Source organism: Rissa tridactyla, chromosome 3 (genome assembly GCF_028500815.1).
Source record: "Rissa tridactyla isolate bRisTri1 chromosome 3, bRisTri1.patW.cur.20221130, whole genome shotgun sequence".
Classification (NCBI taxonomy): Eukaryota; Metazoa; Chordata; class Aves; order Charadriiformes; family Laridae; genus Rissa; species Rissa tridactyla.
The window spans coordinates 26,446,961-26,466,925 of NC_071468.1; the positions used below are offsets into that span (position 1 = coordinate 26,446,961).

The 19,965-nt window shown below is 40.6% G+C and overlaps 1 protein-coding gene and 3 long non-coding RNA genes across 12 annotated transcripts; 3 read left to right on the forward strand and 1 right to left on the reverse strand.

The window, feature by feature from the left end:
- The first annotated feature begins 9 nt into the window (after positions 1-9).
- Positions 10-5,435, forward strand: LOC128906499 (uncharacterized). 5 transcript variants are annotated; one of them, XR_008465182.1, is made up of 4 exons: positions 10-410; positions 598-654; positions 894-1,096; positions 2,630-5,435. It is a non-coding gene; the product is annotated as an uncharacterized LOC128906499 (long non-coding RNA). The 5 variants fall into 5 exon arrangements; XR_008465184.1 differs by having other exon boundaries at positions 602-654; XR_008465183.1 differs by lacking the exon at positions 598-654 and having other exon boundaries at positions 2,630-3,381; positions 3,901-5,435.
- A 3,789-nt stretch (positions 5,436-9,224) lies between these two features.
- Positions 9,225-17,484, reverse strand: MRPS10 (mitochondrial ribosomal protein S10). 4 transcript variants are annotated; one of them, XM_054193718.1, is made up of 8 exons: positions 17,343-17,484; positions 14,468-14,526; positions 14,297-14,369; positions 12,962-13,101; positions 12,381-12,489; positions 11,161-11,250; positions 10,789-10,885; positions 9,225-9,545 (listed from the first exon to the last, which is right to left on the reverse strand). In XM_054193718.1, the coding sequence occupies exons 1-7, from the start codon at positions 17,376-17,378 to the stop codon at positions 10,799-10,801; spliced, it is 594 nt and encodes a 197-aa protein (XP_054049693.1). In that variant the 5' UTR covers positions 17,379-17,484; the 3' UTR covers positions 9,225-9,545; positions 10,789-10,798. The 4 variants fall into 4 exon arrangements, with proteins under 4 accessions (XP_054049693.1, XP_054049692.1, XP_054049694.1 ...); XM_054193717.1 differs by lacking the exon at positions 9,225-9,545 and having other exon boundaries at positions 10,687-10,885; positions 17,343-17,482; XM_054193719.1 differs by lacking the exons at positions 9,225-9,545; positions 17,343-17,484 and adding an exon at positions 16,968-17,104 and having other exon boundaries at positions 10,687-10,885.
- LOC128906501 (uncharacterized) lies at positions 11,246-17,065 on the forward strand. Of its 2 annotated transcripts, none has more exons than XR_008465186.1 (3): positions 11,246-11,425; positions 15,403-15,513; positions 16,982-17,065. It is a non-coding gene; the product is annotated as an uncharacterized LOC128906501 (long non-coding RNA). The 2 variants fall into 2 exon arrangements; XR_008465187.1 differs by lacking the exon at positions 16,982-17,065 and adding an exon at positions 15,601-15,674.
- A 116-nt stretch (positions 17,485-17,600) lies between the features above and the next one.
- Positions 17,601-18,985, forward strand: LOC128906500 (uncharacterized). The gene is made up of 2 exons (XR_008465185.1): positions 17,601-17,809; positions 18,564-18,985. It is a non-coding gene; the product is annotated as an uncharacterized LOC128906500 (long non-coding RNA).
- The last annotated feature ends 980 nt before the right edge of the window (positions 18,986-19,965 follow it).

Consider the following 19,965-nt stretch of genomic DNA (forward strand, 5'->3'; position numbering starts at 1 on the left):
ACCGTCGCGCTACCGTACGGCGCGGCCGGGCCCGGCTGTGGCTGCTCGCGTCGCCCCTTCCGCGGGTGGGGAAGCAGAGGCCGCGGTACAAATGAGGGTCGGCAGACGAAGTTGTGAAGATTTGCATTGCATTCGCTGCAACTTGAAGCTATTGCACGTTATGAGAGTAATATTTTCTCCCCGTATATATTCGGGGATGTGGTTATGTTGTCCCTAAATAAGGGCTCCCCACCCGGCGTGGGACAGACAGCCAACGCGCCCCGTCGAGATACTCGGGTTTATTTCAGTTCTGCAGAATTGAGTACCAGCTGTTTAACAGCAACCAGCACACCTGGCCTTTCAAACCGCCCGATATTTAGAACGATAAAATACAGCTCATTGGCTAATTGAGCCCCTCAGCACTCCTAACGGTACTATACTCCTAACTGGGCATCCAGGCTCACGTGTAAAACGTTTAGTGGGGTTACCTGATTAGCATGCTCGTTATTCCCAACGGGGTGTGTATTTTAGCGTGATAATTACCCAAGGTTAGCTTAGGAAATACTCTTGGCTTGACTTTGATCTGGAAGTTAAATTGTTTGCTATCTTGCCTCTAAGTCAGCAACTGCAAAAGAACACGTAAGACGCATTGTTTTGTTTTGGATCCTGCTCAAGGTGAGGTACTTTCTGTGATGTCTCAACCACGTCCCAACAGAAACTTCTTCATAAACTTCTAATTTTGTTCTTTCAATATCACTTAGGCAAGTGCAGGGCAACTGCACAAACTCCAATTTGTGCTCTGGAAACGGTCATTAAGGGGAAGCTCTGAGTTTTATTCCTATAAAGACTTATTTATTTATTCTTGCAGCATTATAATTAATGCAAGGTTACTTCTGATCTCTGTTCCCATACAGACTGACCCTCTGCACACAAAGTGTGCACATTCACCCAGACACTACTTGAGCTACAGCATCTTCCCAAACTGCCCCACGGTCTGCAGCGGTTTGCTGAAAGCTACACGATTTCCGAGAAAACCTCTACAATAAAGCTAGAGGAGGAGGAAGAGAAGGCCCCACAGAAGTCCTTAACGTTCAGACTGCCTTAATCTAATTAAAAGGTAAAACCAAAACCTCCAAATGAAGTCACACTAAATTCTGGATCATCTAACATCTGACTGCTGAATCTCACTGACACTGCTCTAAGGGTGAAGTTTAATGCTTTACCCTGCACAAAGATACACAATTCCCCAGAAACCACCTTAACATTATGTCAAATAAGAAACTAAATTCAAACATAATTCTTTGTTTTGAAGTTCTTTATATTCCTTATATCCCCGTCCTTCTGCATGACCTAGCAGAAACTCCTCTGATCCTTAGTAAGGAGGGGCTATAAATGGGGTCATGATGCAGCTTACTGATGCTTTCCCTCCTGCAAAGTACGTACAATAGATTCCAGTTTGTCTCCTGGAGAAAGGAGTACCAGAACTACGTGAAAGCCAGGTAATTCCAAATATGTTGGAGGCATAGAATATTTTGGAGAAAAATGTTTTAGCAGGTGGTAATTGTAGCTTCTAGGTAGTCTATCTTGACCTGGGGGCATCCATGGATTTGGCTGAAGCGAGTAAACTTGTTAATTGCGCTTCAGTTACACAGAAGCCTCCAGCAGTTACTGCTGCGTGTTGTTAATATCGCTGCCCGCTCAATAACAGCAGTAAAGTTGGCTGACTTCATGGATAAACCCCCCTGCTGTGCAGGAAGTTGTCTTAATCCAGAGCATTCCACTGACCTGGTTTACCGAGTAGCTCCTTTCACGGTTTCAGCTGGGATGGAGTTGAATTTTTTTGCAAGTAGCTGGTGTAATGCTGTGTTTTGGATTTGGGATGGGAATAGTGTGTTGGCACCCTGGCGTTCTTGATTGTTGCTAAGCTCTCAAGGCCTTTTCTGCTCCTCACACTGCCCCGCCAGCAGGCAGGCTGGGGGGCACAAGAATCTGGGAGGGGACACAGCCGGGACAGCTGACCCCAACCGACCAAAGGGATATTCCATGCCATGTAACGTCATGCTCAGTACGTAATGCTGGGGGAAGAAGGAGGAAGTGGGGAGACGTTCAGAGTGATGGCGTTTGTCCTCCCAGGTAACCATTACACATGATGGAGCCCTGCTTTCCTGGAGATGGCTGAACACCTGCCTGCCCATGGGAGGCAGGGAATGAATTCCTTATTCTGCTTTGCTTGTGTGTGCGGCTTTTGCTTTACTTATTAAACTGTCTTTAGCTCAATCCACAAGTTTTTTCTCACTTGGACTCTTCCAATTCTCTCCCCTGTCCCACTGGGGGCGGGGGGGGAAGGGGAGTGAGTGAGCAGCTGCATGGTTCTAGCCACGACACCCCCAGCAGATACACGCAAGTGGCAGTCAGCTGTGGCCCAGCGGTAGGAATTCCCTTAGCAGGCTCTGTCAAAGCCAACACACCTTGTAACACCACTGACTAAAATGAACTGTTTCCGACTACCAGGTTTTTCTGTGGAGTTGGCAGCCATGGTCTGTAAGAGGGAAAATATTGCCAATCCATCCCACCTCTGTCACAAGTGTGAAAAAGGAGTGAAAAATTTTATTTGTATTTTGCAATAATTGTTGCTTATTGACTTGTACAGTTCAGCACTGGGAGACTGCAGGAAGAGGAGTCACTGTTCAGAGCTGAACTATGAGGACTCGGGAGGTTTTGGGGGACTGAAGTTGGGCACAGCTGCTAAGGTAGTGAACAGCTGGCAGTCTGTATGTTCATGTACATATTAAAACAAAAGGGAAATTACAGGAACTTGGTGGTAGTAAGGATATAGCTTGGATTTAAGTGTTGTTCTAAAGTGTCTCTTTTCAAAAATTCTGGCTATGGTAATATTTCACTACTTAGTTGAGTTTCATTCTGCTTTTTAACACTGCCTTATGAATTAAAAATGCGTTACTCTTGTTCTTTTGTGATGCTCTGAATTCCAGCACTTCTGTGATCATTTATTCACACTTCCAGCAATTACGGGGATGGTGTTCTACCTGCTTGCAAGATTTGGGCCTGTAGCTTAATAGCTCCTGTCCCCCTTTTTCCTTCATCCTGACTTCAATTTCACCCTCGAAACCAATTTTACTCCTGGGACTGCTGCCCCCTTTCTGCTCGACTCGTCCTCCCTCCTCCCCACACCTTGTGTGAGACTCCTGCCTGGGTTGGATTTGGTGCTTAGGATTAAACTGTTCGTGAACTACTTAAAGCATTGTGCTGCCATTCACAAACATGTCAGAAGATGTGCTCCCCAGGAGATTAACACCTCAGCTTCTCCGTGGTGAGGCACCGGCAGCAAAGCAGCACTGACCTTGATATGCCACGGGAGTGGAAAGCATGTAGCCACCTGCTGTGGTATGATAATCCTTTAATTTGTATTTTTATTTATTAATTTTTCTCCTGTCAGTGGTGAGAGCTGTACACGGGGCTGGCTGGCACCTCAGCAGTGCGAGTGCACATAAGTGCAGGCAGCTCAGCCGTCCGGCACCGACATGCTTTCTAGGCCATGTCCCTTTTGTCGCAGCGGGGTCTGGCAGTGGGTACGTGCAGATCCCGCCTTGGCGCTCCTGAAGCCCTCCCCGCAGGTGGGAGCAGGGGGTCAAGGGGCAGAGGGACCCTCGCCTTTGCCGGGGATAGTGGGGGGTGCCTGAACGAGCAACAGCGAGTGCCGAATCTGGTTCCCTGCAGGCTCTCTCCACAGCTTTTCCACAACTCTGTTCCAAATGAAACGCAATTGCTAATCATTCCATCGACTTAAAAATTTAAAACCAAGTTGCTAGCTGAACTTGCATTTCTGAAGTGAAATCACATCACTTACACTGGAGCTTCTAGTTGCTAGCATGATAACATGTCACCAGCAATCTTCTTTTACAGACTTCCTATGCAGCAGCGTCTTTGATTCCAGCAATAATATTGGAAAGAAAACCAAGGCAAAAAGCTCGAATTATTTGTAATCTGCTCTGCTGACCTAATTCTGTCAGCAGTCATGATTAAACCCCGTCAGCAGAAGTCTGCTCTGCTACCTGTGTACCTTCAGCACTTTCATCTGCGTGACATATTCCAGAGACACATGGTTTATAAAAGCCACTTCCTTTATTTTAGAGGACTCTGCTAATTTAAACATAAAGGATTCCTCGTTGTTAGCTTACTGCCTTCATTCTTTTGTCTCATTTATCAGTGTGGCACTCACTTTTATGCTTTTCTACTTCTACTTTTGCCTTTTCCCTCGTGAGATGCCTTTTTTCATTTTAGCATATGTTTTTAATTGAAATAAAAGTATTGATCACACTCTTTTACCATCCAAATGCATAAATAGAGAGCTAAAGTTGAAATCATTTTGCCATAAGTTACTTAGGCAGTGGAATTTACACCACGGACTGTAGCATATAGCTTATAAAGTTGAATGCTGATTTATTTACTATATGCTGTTTTGTGGTATATAATAAAAAGAAAGATGCGTAACTCTTCAGATACTGGCTTGAAGCAATGTGAAAGGCAAGAGAGGAGGTTCATTTCTTCCTTCATCTCAGTCTGTCCTTGCTTAATCTTCTCTTTTGCCTCTTTGTGTACATCCTTCCTGGCAACAGCTGGCACCTACGCAAAAGCGAGTACCTTGATGTTGCCCTGATGTGCTATTTGCATAAATGTAGAGAATAACAAGAAAATAAATACCAGTGAAAATAAAAAAGCAGAGCTCTGAGCAAATATAATGTTTGGCAGCTGCTGACTTAAAATAGAAAATGAAATTTTTATCACAAAAAAACCCTGAACTTTCTACTTACTCACAGGCTACTTAACAAAGCCGTAAGTTCTCTGCACAAGAACCAAATGCCTTTGGCATTGGCCATTTCAGCAGGCTGGTTCAGCTGCAGGACTTTCAGGATGTGGCATGACTTTTTTGGTCATGCCAAAAGAATGATGCTCTTACCTTCTAAAGGGCAACACAATCACCCTTTGAAGCTAGTTGGAGGTGGTATGCTGACCTATTGAAAGAGCAGAGCATGGCCATATTTAAGGCGACAGATTTTTAAAAACTTTTTTATCCCTCTTTCTCTAGCGTTAATGATTAAGAAAAAGTTATTCAGGCAAATATTTTTTACTTACGTATGCAAGTTGCTTGTTTGTTTATTCTTAAGCAAAACTAATTTAGCTAAGAAGAGAACTCATGGATGCTTTTGTATTAAGTATCTGTTCTCAAAGAGCCATATTTAGCCTAATATTCTTATTTTGCTGATGGAAACTAAGTTTAGAAACTGCTTTGCCACTGCTTTTGTTTTTGCCAGTGTGAGCTGCATTTCGAGTGATGGTGTTGAAAATCAAGCTGCACTTTTTTTGACAAGAAAATTGCTGACATGTTTACTGACACTGTAATGTGGTGTTAATGTAAAAGCCACTACAATGAATTTGATATTCTTGATAAGCTGCCTGAATCCGTGTGTTGTCTATAGCAACATTAGCTTAGAAAACCCCAAACCCACAACCATTTATGTAGAAGCATATATAATTCAGTAGATAGCTCAGCTGACAACTTGGTAGACACGTGTATTCCAGCTTATATGCCACAAATGAAAAATAGAACGTGAAAGAAGGGGATGAAGACATAGAACTAAACCTTCTGTGGACACCCGTAAAAATGGATGCATTCTTTTCAGCGTTTCAAACTAGTTCTGCAGTACATATTTTCAAACTCTTGATACCCTGCACTGGGACAGATTATTCAATGTTTGAAAGTGGAGGTATAGATTTGAATGAGACGCTAGAGAAAAGAGGAAAGAAATCTGCATTGTGACTTTCTCTGCTTTTGAGTGGGTGCCGATGTTAGGGAAGAACGGGTCAGATTAAAGTTGATCCTGTTTAAAATACTAGAATTCATTTTTCTGCCAACTAGTTACTAAACTAATCTATGCATAGAACATTGGTTTTATTTTTTATGTTCCTTCTTGGATAATACAGAATGATTGTTTTGGTCTGAAAGTTTCATCGCTGCCTTTGATTTTTGATGGCAAACTAAACCTTCTGTTCTTTAATTTCTTAGCAGCACAACCACCACAGGCTAAAGCATCTCTAATCAGTTCTAGTTGCTGTACACATTTGGAGTCTTGTTGGTGTTACTCAGTTATGATCTCACTGTGTCTCCATAGTGTAGGTAATTTAACTTTCTCTGAGCAAAGGGTGAAACTTCTGTACTCTAACGGCTTAGGGAAAAGGCCCTATGAATGTTGTCTTCAGTAACTAACATAAAAAAAAACCCTATTATTTTGAACTGGAACCATATTCTAATACTGAAGCAAAGAGGAGTTAATATTTACATGGCAGGAGGGAATGAAAGATGAGTGACAATGCGCTAATGTATGAAAGACCCTGCATCAGCAGATGTGATACACTGATTGTGTGCTTTTTGATACTATCAAGTAGCATTTCATTGAAGCAGAAATAAAACTTGTACTTTTTATCAATTGTGCTTGTAATTCAATAGATAGCACTTCCAAAGAAAGGTACTTTTTGTTAAGAGAATTATGAATTTTGGATTGAAGAGGGAGATAAAACTTTTTTAGAGGGAGATAAAACTTCAAATCCCATAATGCTGTCCTCTTACTGTACAAAACTATGTAGAAGAATATTATAGAAGAGAAACATTACATGTGCTGTGTGAACCTACCTCAACAAATAAATTGCTTATATTAAAAGGCTTGGGGTTTTTTATGTCTTACTGTAAATAAAATACCTCTCCGATTCCTATATCATGAAGAAACTGGGTCAGCTGAGGTACCGAGTATGTATGGGCATACAGTGGTACACCTATTCCCTGGTGCACTGATATGCTGTCATAACACTCAGATCTCTGAGGCCCCTTTGCAATTTATCGTGGTTGTCTTATGAATGACTGTCAGAAACGTAACTTCCACTTTTCAACACACAAATGGACAAGGGTGAATACTAATTTTTGTGGAAAAAACACCCTGAACTTGAGAAGACCACAGCAAACTAGTCAGAGAGAAACCTCAGGATGAACCTGAGCCTTTAACATTGAGGAACTGTACTCAGAAAAGCACCATTTTCTTTCTGTTAATACAAATAGTTTGGGTTGTCTGCCTTAGCCTTCAAATATTTGCTCATTGGTCTGTCTTGAGTATTTTCAGTTCTTTTCTATTAAAGATGTTCTAAAGCGGTCAGTGAGAGTGTATCAGCAGGCTAGAACTGAACACAGCTGTGTGCAAAGGGGTGGAAGGAACCCCCCCTTGGATTTCAGACTAGAGGTGTCTATCCTTGAGTACCACACAGATTACAGGGAAACCTGATTCAGGGAGGGGGGGAAAGCAAAGGTAATTAGCTTAACCAAACATTTTAACATCTCCTCTGAATGACTGACTTAAGTTAAACTTGTTTGCTAAATGGGACTAATGAAGTATCAGCCAGGAGTGAGAGCAGCAGGATTAAGAATCTGTGTCCTGATTCTCACCCTGATAGCGTGAGACTGCAGGCTACTGGATACTGAAAGTCAAGTTTTGCTACTGAATGCTGTCAAGTCTTTTCATCTCATCTTTCCTTTATAAAAAAGCCAGTGATATTGAACCGATCCTAAGGATTTCATTCAGTTCCACATCTGAAAATCCCTCTCTCTCCTAAGGGGGAACTGCCAGTTCTCTTAAGTTACATATGAGGGCTTGGACATCAGGAAAAGGTTCTTCACCAGGAGGGTGGTCAGTCAGTGGAACAGGCTCCCCCAAGGGAAGTGGTCATGGCATCAAGCCTGTCAAAGTTCAAGGAGCATCTGGACAATGCTCTTTGTCATATGGTTTAATGTTAGGTAGTCTGGTGAGGAGCAGGGAGTTGGACTCGATGATCCTTATGGGTCCCTTCCACCTTGAGATATTCTATGATACACATACAGCAATACCAACTGAGGTTTGAGACTGTCAGATTCACACTGGTGTTCTAGGAAGGTAGGAATGCTTTGCTGTGATGCACAGAACATCCTGTGACATATGTTGTCTTAATTTCAGGGCATGAAATTGGCAATTCTGGCAATTTTGCTGTATGAATGCAAAAGTGGGCACTTAAACAGATTACAAGTCTGTCTAGGTATCATTTAAGGCTTTGAATGTCTTACTTGTAATAAAACAATACAGCATGCTCAAATACTGATGTTTATAAATGGAATGAAGCATGGCATTTTTATTAACTTCCTCTAAAATCCAACTAAAAATTTTCAGATTGAAAATGAGATGAGATGGTCAGTAGGTAGAAAGATGACTTGAGACAAGACCTAAAGCAATGATTTGAGTGTTGTGTTGGCATTTGCTAAGAAAGGTGGCAGAAATCAAAACTGGAGAAGCATGCAGTAAAAGAATGGGAAAAGTAGTAAAGAATGGATATAGTTTACACAACAAAATAGTTTATACGAGGTTTTATAAGCAAGGATCAGGAACATTCTGTGAAAGTCAGAAGCCACACTAGTAGATGCAAAAAGATGATCAGAGTCTATTGCATTGTTGTGGTGTTATGCAAAGGCATAACCAGAGATACAGACAAACACGTTGTTATGCCTTAGGAAACCCCTAAATGTGAAGGGGAGGACAGGGGAAGCAGGGAAGGATCACAGTCTTAAAAGGGAGGAAGTTTCATACAGGCTAAAATAAGGATGAGAAGGGTGACCTACTGAGGTTAGTAGACAGCAGTGCTAGTAAATATTGGTCTGTAAGAGTCATTCTGCCTTTTTGGGATGGAGTTGATCTATGATGGCAGTTAGCTCTCTCAACACAGTTAAGGTCCAGAGATCACTTTAAACATACACTGGCTTTCCCCAGCATACAACAAGGCTGGAAGTAAGAAATTTTCTAATAACGTACCTTTCTCAAGATCAACTATCCCTTCTGCCAGAGGGCTGCTTGCATAGGTTAATACTTTCTGTGGCTGTCTCCTAAGTCTGTTCCTATTTAGGTCTGATAACTAAACCTGAGCCAACTGAAAAGCCAGGCTGACTGGCCATTTAGCCAAAAACTGCAGGCTGAGAGTAGAACACCAAAGGCAATAGAAGACAACCCCTTAATCTTACCGTGCATCAAACCAAGATGTGGAAAGACGTGGTACTGAGCAGAGTCACATTTCAATACTGTATATAGCTTGAACTTGGCAGGTGGCTTATGCAAAACTAAGGCATGGAAGCATGGCAAATTTGAAGAAAATATAATACAGATTTGAAAGAGGCTCTTCCTCTGAAGCATCAGCTTTATTTAACAAGGTCAGCTCACAATTTCTTCCTTCACATCATGTAGTGTCTGACATGGCTTTAAGAAATGCTATTATAATGAATAGTAGAAATGAGAGAAAGGAAGAATAGCTTAAAACTGAGGAAAACACACACCTTGAAGGGAGAACTAGGCAGTGTATCTTCCCATAAGGGCTTTGACTAACTTCTTTTTTTTGTTGGTTTTTGAGGCATATTGTAGAAGATGCACAGGCAGCTTATTTTCTATCATGAGTGATACCAGCTATATTGACTGTCTTGAAATATCCCTCCCAAAACAGAAAATGCAGACAATCTTCAATCACAAACTTGGTTTCTTGTCTTTCAGCTATTTCCCACTAAGATTGTCCATTTCTGTCTGATAATAACACTGGGCTGCTTTTCTTTTGTGACTATATAAACCTTTGAGTGCTCTTGACAAGTATGATCCAGCCTCTCTGGTTGTCTCGTCCTGTGACCCAGTTGGCTATTCTTTCTGTAAATTCTTTTAATAGCAGTCAAATCAAAGGCATTCCCTTAATACCGAAGCAGATTGCTGCAGCCGTGTCCTTCCCGTTAACCTAGTAAAGGCAGAAGTGCTTAATGCAATCTGAAGGTAAACTCGATGATGGCTTTGCACCTAATATTATCTCCTGTGATTCACTGTGAACTAATCTTCAAAGCAGTTGAGCACTCTTTTGCCATTTGTACTGTTTTTCCCCTCTAGTGGCCAGCTAGACTGGGTTTACACAATAACCAACGCAGCCTATTTAGAAAAAGGCTATACCTTCCCCTGTAGCAAACTAAAACACTTAATGCACTGTTTGTCCTACCCACACTGACAGTTTCTAGCATCCATTTGCTTTGCAACATGGTTCTAAAAGCATTTCATTTAAGTTGGACACAAGAGACTGTGGAATTCTCAGGTTTGTGCTGTGATCACTGTGTTGTTCTGTTCGCCAGCAGTTACTAAGACTGGAAATAAGGCTGTTGGAACTGTAGGAGCCTAGAAAAGTCTCAATATGCCTTGATGTCCTTTAAGATTGTAGTTTTTGACTTACTACAGGTTAATATGTAAGCTGTATGTACATCTGGGATTCAGTTACTTCAAAGAAGCAATAGCAAAAAGTTTGTAACAATCTGGCATCCACAACATTAAATAGTACACAAACATGAAGTGTATTTTGCAAGTCTTTCAGAATTCAGAAGCCATTTAGTATAAAAAAGAGACTGGGAATTTTTATATATATTTATATATAGTTATGTATAGATAAAAAAATAAGTAAATGTTACCTTTCTACAATTATATATGACCTACATATTATTATGACCGTAGTTCTTGATCACAGAGTAAAGTTAAACTTCTTCGCTTTATAGTTGTTCAATCTACGTGTACTAGAGTTATGATCAAGAATAATTCAATGAAACAAGAGTTTATGTAATTACTTTATAAGAGAACTTTTATTTAACAGTAGACTGACTCAGTAAGTTAGGCTGATAGGAGCAACTTATTTCAGCACTAATGCAGCCAAGTACCTGGTGGGTTCACGACTTGACTTCAGTTTCTTCTACCTGAGGTAGCGTATCCCAAACTGGTTTCTGAATGTGTTCAGGTATTTTCTCTATCTTAGTCTAAAAGGAAAGCAAAACAACCATTTATTATATCAACTAGTTAACATCTAAATACTTTGCTTTATTTATTCTGGTTTAAGATATTTATCAGATTAAAAATGCCACCTAGTGGCGTTTTTAAGCCATACAACCTTTTTACCATTTAATACACTGAAAAAACGTTCCTTCAAACTACACGCATTTCCTACGCTGACTTTCTAAAGACTTCGGTAGTTATTGGTACTTGCATCAGGACTTGGTCTCATAACAGTTAATGAATTGAAAAGGAAACTTACCTTTTTTACTTCCATGGCAACCCCTTCAGGTAAGTTTCGTTGAACGTATTCCAAGTAAACTGCAGCAGTACTGCTTGTTAGATATTTTAACTGAAACAGATGTGACATTTTTTTAATGAACTACTATTATTAATACTTCAAACAGAATACAAACAAAATTAGTTTGCCCCAGCTTCTCTATTTCTTGCTATGGGACCAAGCACCTTACAGGACAGTAGCTTCCATAATATAGACCAGAGGCAGCTGAACTGTACACAACTCTCACGTAAGTATAAAGCAGTTATTTCACTCCACAGAACTGTACATACTGCCTGTGATTACAAGCATTGATTATGATGGAAGTGGTGGATCATAAAACTCTGGGTATCAGATGAAATTAATTACAGGTTTTGCAAGAATTAGCAGTTTTTATATACTCTCGAAGTTCAAGCTTGTTATAAATCCTGCACATCCAGAAGTCCACTTAATTCTTGATTTTCTAGTTTCTCCTGGATAGCAAAAATAGTGCTTATGGTTTGTGGGCAGCCATTTGTACTGCACTAGTGTCTGGGGACTTAAAGCAAAGTCCCATTTTGCTAAGCACTGTGCAAATATACACTAAGACACCCAAGAGCCACAAAATGCTGGCAGTAAACCTTTCTTCTAAGAAAGTCAACCACAGCTGCATTCTAAACCATACAGAAGTCTGTGTCACCAGCCACAGAGCTAGTGGTTTGTATATACTTCCTTTCTTGTATTTCTCCCATGCAGTTTTAGTTTGCCACGTGTTATTGCACAGCACAAAAGTATGTGTGTTCAAAAATATCAGACAAACTCACAAAGAGCAGAACCCTTAGTAACTGGTAATGATAATGGTTTAGCTGCATCTTCTTCCCTTCCTGAGAAAGCTCCTATCCCACTGATTCTCGGAAATCAAAGGCATAAAACACAAAGATAACCCTCAATTCTACCTTATTTTTTAATTGTTCTTTCAGCTGTTAAAATGATGGTCAAAATCAGCCTTTTAATCCAAAAATTACTTAGGCTGCACATTCAGAATAACTTGTGTTACATTTGATGTACCTAGGTCAGTTATTTTCTGCTATTCCCTGCACTTTCCTCCCCAAACCAAGTAAATAGGAAGCTTGTGTTCGCTCCCAAACTAACGTCTATTACCATCTTTGAATCATGCACCTAGAACATAATTTTTTAAAAAAAAAAAACCAAAACATTTTTCTTACCTCTAAACACATGTAATGTGTTCTCATTTCATATTGGACTCTGTGCTTCTTGTAAATGTGTACAGATTTTAAAAGTGTCAATCGTTCTATCTTCTTTGGAGGTTTATGTCTGAAGAAAGCACAAAAAAAATTTCATTTTATATAAAGGATGCCAGTGCAAATTATCTGAAAGATTATGCTGAAATCGCCATTCTTACTTGACATTTAGAAGATCTACTAGGAGGTATTAAACACTGGTACAGTTTATTATTAACCCACATGGGCATGGTTAATACTTGGGTATTAACTAGCATTAGTTCAGGGAAGCTAGAGCACTGACAACTGTACTTAGAGTACTATCAATATCCTTCACATAGTTAAAATGCACTTCTACTACGGCAGTGTTGAGTGCAGAACTGCTGCTGCTTTCTCATCACTGTGCTGCCATCTCAGAAATGTTAGATTTATAATTTGAGAAAAAATGTCAGATTACACCTATTTCTTCCAAAAAAGAAAGAATATTTGTAAGCACAGAACCTTAATTACAGTAGATGTCATAAGAAGCATCTGACACCACATCACTCTACAAATCACTTACTTACACTTTTTCAACAGAGATGCCAAGTTCTTTTGCTGCAAGCACTGCAAAATACTCATAGCTGTCCAACACAGCTTTATCATGGCCTTTAACTAAAAGGGACAATCTCTTGTACAGTGTTTCTGGCTCATCTGAAACAGATACCTGCATTTTTAAAGAAAGGACAAGAGTCACCACTCCATGTTTTCCTTAATTAATACATGCACTGCATATTTTATTAGCTGTGCACCCCATTTGTAAAAGAGGAAAACACTCCACACACTGTTAGCTGCTTATTTTAGTTTATCTGCAAGAGGCTGACAGTTCTCACTTTTATCAGGGAAGGCAAATGTGTGAAGAGATACCTAACTTCTCAATATTTAAGTAAAATTTCCTGATCAGAAAAGGAAAGGGAAAGCCAGGTAAATTTAAGAAGCACAACAGTAGCAAAAGCAAGAATGAAACTCATGTTAAAGCAATTCTGCAGCAGCAATATTTGTATTTTAAATAGCAGTGTGAGAATACCTGAAAGTCTCAGACTTCGCTTGGCTATGGACAGTAACTAGAGCATTATGGACAGTAACCAGAATTCTCACTTTACTAAGTTAGTTATAAGGCTACTTTAAACATAGTAGGCTTCCCCAGGCATATATTTCCTTTACATTTGTCCAGGTACAAGTTTATGACTTTCAGTTACAAATTTATGATTTTCAGTTAGAACTTCAATTTCTGATGGCCTGGGCTCACTGATCCTCTGAAAAGCCTTGATGTGTCCAGGAAGCACTGATTTTTCCACAGGTCTACCCCCAGGCAGTTTATCACAGTAAATCCAGCATGTACCAGACGTGGCAGAAAGGCTGGGTCTGCGCTGTCTATCTAATGCTGCCAATAAGATTTTTGGCTAGCTTGCACGTATTATGCAGATTGAACACGCATTTCTGAGGTCCGAGATAAAACCAAGGTATTCAGATTCTAAATGCAAGATATCCACCACATGCTTTCATGAACTTCCCACCTCATCAACCCTGGGCTCCCAGCTTCCAAGCCAGAGACAAAGGCCTGAGGCTGGCCAAGCTGCTGTAAGCGCTGAACTGAATTTGGCCAAAAAGCTGATATTTCATAGAGTTACAGCTGTACAGAGAAGGAGGAAAGTGACTAAGAGGCAAGTATGAGTTATAGAAATCCTGCTGGAAAAAAAAAATCTCAAATACCACTGATCTAAATTGCTTCTTTCTCTACGGCAAATTTGACATCATTAAGACAGAACTTTAAAAAGCTGCAATAAAGGAATTCAAGTTTTTCTGTATACCCTCTTTGTTAATAAGACAATATACGTAATACCATTCTATGAAACACTTACCAAAGGATTAGCCTTAGGCTCCTGTGTATCAACATGGGATCCAGCCAGCTGTACTCTCATCAAGTTGGAATTTCTAGAAATGTGGTAATGGGGAAAGCATAAAACAAGTTGTTAGATTTTTTTAGTGAGTGTGGAGGAGAAATGGAAAGAAAGAGGGCCTTTTATACTTACAGAAGAAAACACTGGTTTTGCATAATTCTGCTTGCATAATTGACAGGAAAAGCTGATCCCTGTATAAAACAAATAGGTTATGGGTTGTTTTTTTTTCTGCCCCAAATGAGAAAGTTCATTTAAGGTTACTTTTTTGCACACCAGAGCATAACACATTCTTAGGCACTGATTTGCCAAATTAGAAAGTTTGGTCTATCAGAAGACACAGGAAAACAGAAATATGGAAATGTATTTTAGTATACAATAGCACCTAAACAAAAGGAATGCATGACGGGAACAATGTAACAGCATGCATCGATTATTAACCAGGCACCTGAACAGCAATCACAAAGCACTTTTTTAGCAGAAAAATGTATTTTGTGTGGCATCAGATACCATTTCTGTATATGATATTTTCTCTTTCACTTTCATAATATAATACCTATTAGTTTTGACAAGAGACAAGCCTATGTAGGACTTGATGTTGTAAAAGCAATTGAAAACAGTATCCTGTCCTTTCAATATCCTGTCCTAAATGCAAAAATTCAACCTCTGAATTTAACTTGAAATTTCCCATTTTTTCAGCAAAAAGTTCCCTGTGATTTTGAACACTTGTTCTTTTGAAGAGAACATTTAAATAGAAATACTTCTAACAAGTAAATGAACCATATTTAAAAGATAACATGATTTTTTTCTGTGTTAAAAAAGGAATACAACTGTTAACAAAGATGTAACATTACTGTCTTTCATACTAGAAAAATCGCTCCCTTCTGAACATTACATGGCTTCTAGCTTCCCTCCACTATTTCTCAATTTGGCAAAATTATAGACTACTTGAGGGGCAGGGGGGGAAAGGAATGAGAACTCTCACTTGCTTAAGAGAAACTCAGGGCTGCAGCAGAACGCTGAAGCAAAATTAGCTACTTATCCAGCCCCTTGATACTCTTATTTAACAGGTGCTGGAGTCATAGATTTAAGAGAGAAGACAGATACCCCACACATCAGTTATGCAGGTGACTGTATAATAATCAAACATCTGAAAACGGGCAGAATTGACGCTTTTCCAGGTAATCCTAATACAGTTGCTTATAGAGATGCATAACTATGATGCTATTAGGTCTCTAACCTTCTCCAGTATGCATTATATATTACAGATCAGCGGTAAATGAAGCTGTTTTCTGAAGTAATTCTGCATTCAGTAAGGAAGATGACTGCAGGAAGAGGCAGGAGAGTTTCCTGTTTACAAAACTGACTGTTGTTTGGAGCTGAATGTCTCCCCTTAGGCAGGCCTTGCAAATCCAGATGTTCAAAGACAGCACTGGTGTTACATTCTTAAGTGCATGACACAATAAGCAACTTTAGGAGCACTGAGTATCTGCCACTATAGTTGATGACCATTCAGAGTGTTTCAATGTGTGAACTTGAGCCTTAATACCTAAAATTAAAGAAATACATCTGATTAAATCACCATGATCTTTGCAACTCAGTTCTCTATCTCTGAAGTAAGAACACTGCCTGCCTTTCATACAATACCGATATGAAGTACACTAGCATCATCACCTGACATCACTTCAGGGAGCAGATAGGCCCACGTGCATAAAAGATTGTATTCAGTGCAGCGCATAAACTGTGCGTGCAAGTACATGGCACAGAACCTGACCCCAGATGATAAATGTAAGACTACTGATAGGAATTGTAATTAAAAGTTGTAACTGCTTAGGGTTTTTTTTGCAGGTATGCACTCCCTGCTATGTATTCTTTTACTTCTAACTGCTTGACCTTGTAATATGCATTTATTATTTGCATGCACTCATTCTACGTTATGAGTTTTTGGATAGAAAAATTTCAGCCTTTGTGTAACGCAGATGACTAAAACAAAACATGATGAAACAGTAGAGTTCTATCCCACAAACTAAGCTCCGCAGCCTTTACAATATCCTATGATTGCGCATATTTTTTCCACCACATGCTGTCTCCTTTTGTTTCTAATTCTGCAGATATAGAGTCAAAAGTTTTCTAAGATGAAATTAAAGATGCTCTGTACAAATTTTGACAAAATGACACATTGAGTACCCGAGGTAGCAAAGACGGCATTCAGCAGGCAGTAGAGCATATTTTAACAGCTTGCTTCATTCTCTGACATAAAAATACTTGATGTGCTCTTGATAACGACCATCATAGAAGGTGCAAAAGACACTCAAACTGCAACATAACAGAAGTCAGCTTCCCGTGTGAACCAAGGTCTTGCACAAAACAAAATTACCCCTCTCCTAATGCAAAATGGCCTTAATTTTGTTTGGTTGAGAGATCTTATAGGATGCAGGAGAGAAATGCCTGAAAGGTAAGCAAGTCCAGAACACAGCACATATAGACAAGAGTTCAGGGCTTCAGAAAATGAAGAGGAAACCCCCGGCATCAAGTTTTCTCAACCTGAGAGAAACGTATCATTCTTTATAAGGCAAAAGCAGCAGAAAACATCAGCAGTGTAAAAAGTTTTCCTTTTTTTTTTTTTTTTTCTTACGTTATAACTTCGAGATCTGAAACTTCAAGACTAGGAACAGGCTTAGCACATGACCTCCAAATCCAAGCCATCCACTCTTCATCATCCCTTACACCCAGAGTAACCGCCGCAAAAACAGGACTACAGGAAAGAGTTCCGAGGAGCCGCTAAAAAGGAAAACACCTGCGATCTCCCCAGCCGGCAGGAGCCCACCGAGAAGGGCAGGCCGGCTCCAATACAGCTCGCACCGGGAACGCGATGCCTGGGTTTGCACAGCGCCGAGCACCGGCCCTCCGCCTTTTCCCTCTCCCCTCAGGAGTGAAAATGCCGAAGGAACGAGGAGGAGGACGAGGAGAACGGAGCCCGCCCGTCCTCCTCTCCCGCCACACGCCCCACCTGACAGAGCCGCCGCCACAAGCACCCCGCCGCCATCTTGTCTCCGCCCCCAACCCCAGCGGGCGGCCCGGAAGGAGAAGAGCCCGCCCAAAGGCCCGGGCGACCCCAAGAGCGCCCCTGCCGCTATGGCGGACCAAGCAGCTCCCAGAGAGGCGTCGGGCATGGCAGCGCTCGGGGGCGGGGAGACGAGTTGGGAGCTCGTATGGCGCCGTCCGGCGCCATACGAGCTCCCAACTCGTCTCCCCGCCCCCGAGCGCTGCCTCAGGGAAGGGCCGGCGAGGTAACGGCTCTCCATCACGCGCGCGCCCGAACCGTTGGCCGCTAACGGTCACCCTCCCCCCCGGTCTCCCTCACAGTGCCCCAGTTCCCCTCACACACGTTTCTCCCTCTTATTTTTACAGAAGATACCCACTGCCGGACGGAAGAAAGCAGGAATTGTTAATTTTTGCGACCCCGCAGTAGGGCAGGTGACATTCATTAGGTTGTTTTGTTTGGGTTGGGTTTTTTTTTTTTATTATTTTGTTTGTTTGAGGGGTAAATGAGCTTTCTTCAGCTTCTCCCCCCTTTCTGAGAACGCTTTTTACCACCACTCGTTCTTACCAAGAATACTTATGTCCACCCAACTGTATAGAGATGAAAACATGAAATACATATATTTATTTAATTCCCCACCCCCGGAACGATTCAGGAATTCTTTGAAAGAAAATGACACATGAACTTGGTTTTCAACCTTGTCTCCCTCTTAAAAATACTTTAAAAAAAAAGAAAAAGGTATTCAGCCTATCAGCAAAACCCAGCCAACTCTATTTTACCAAAGTATAAAACCGACCAGAAATGTCATATAAACCCCTTTCTTTTTACACATATAAACAGCAGTTAATATTATAACACAAGTTCTGATCAGTACCAAATATTTAAAGGGGGAGGATAAACAAGTACTAAATTCATGCCACTACACCAACCTAATACACACATCCAGGCAGGCCGTAACCTGAAATTAAGCTGTGTGCAAGCCAAATGCTAACAGCAGGAACCTGAAACCAGCATGGATCACAAACATATATATTTTTTTTTTATTTTGTAACTTCCTCTGCCACCTAAAATTACAGTCTGCTTTTTACACTACAGCACCTAAAATATTTACAACCATCTTCTAATAAAATAACAGTTAAATATTGAAAATAAGATTTTTCTCATAAAATATGTTTTCTATATGTACAGGTTTTATCAAAGAGGACTAAGTTCAATAGTGAACAGTTTTCCATCATCAACCATCAGCAAGAAAACAACTTTTCTCAAATAAAACTGTCCAACTTATGTACAAACAGGCAGAACAGCATCTGTTTAACATCAGCCAATGCAACACTTAATAATAATGAAGTCAGTGTTTGAGGTCTAAATCGTGTACTACTTAAGAAATGTGTATTTATTTTTTTTTTCCTTTATGAATAACTTCTTTGGTTATCATTGTTCTATTATCTTCTTGGCTGTACAATAAAACAGCACCCGATTAATGTTACAGAACCAGGCGTATATACGTATATATATTTATATATACTAGGTTTAGCACAGCTACCTGTCCCATTGTTGCTAGAAAAGTTCCACTGTAGATTGTTTAATATAAAGCTGCTCTTCAGAATCAAGCCCACGAGTTTCTACTGTATTTCACTCTCTTCTTCAAGCAGAACTCCCACTGACTTCAATTATTAGTTTGCTTAAACACTCAAATTTTTTCCTACCATTAACAGGGCAATCCGAAAACATTTTCTCCATTTTCCAGTTTAGCGGCCTTTTCTCAGAAAGGTCCTTAAAAGTTCAAAATGATACAAGTTTGGAAGAGAAAGAGTAGACTCTGCCGGGTTGTTTCTAAAAAGTCAACCCAAGTTACTGCTCACAAAAGCCTCCACTTTGCAAACCACTAAGACTTACACAATCTACAAAATTTATTATCAGTGGATCTAGCTGGCGGCATCCAGCTGTCTGTTGAGCCAGGGCTGCATGGCCCCTGTAAAAGTAACATGTCGCAGCACAGGACAGGAACTGCTGGGGAGCGTGCTGCCAGGCAGCTCGGGAGAGAAAAGGCGGCTGCTGCCTGATCTCCTGAAACTCACAGGTACAGTCATTGAGAACATCATCCTTTATGCAGCAGAGGGAGTGAAATTCCACCCCGCTGGTCAAAACCAACTTAAAAAACACCCTTCTGGAACAACCCCCAAAAACACTGAAACAAACCACGTACGCAGGAACTTCACTAACCTGAAACTGAGAAGTGATTTCCATTCTCCTGAAGGGTTGTTCTTTTGTATCAGAACGTTTGACCTTAAGTAGAAACTTCAGGTCATTTGGCTTCATGTATTTGGCTTTGACAGAGAAGGCACCTCCCTGCCAATGAGTCCCACTGGTTTTGAACTTGTGTGGTCCAGTATTCCTACACAAAAGTGCCATGGTTTACCCTCATTTTGCATAGTTATACAAGGAAGAAAGACAGTAGAAAATAAGATCCACCATCTCTCAGATTCTGCTGAAGACATTAGGAATGTGTCAAAAAAAACCCAACAAACAATCAACAACAAACCCAACCCATAAAAAAAAACCAAACAACCCCGAAATCTGGAAGATCTGA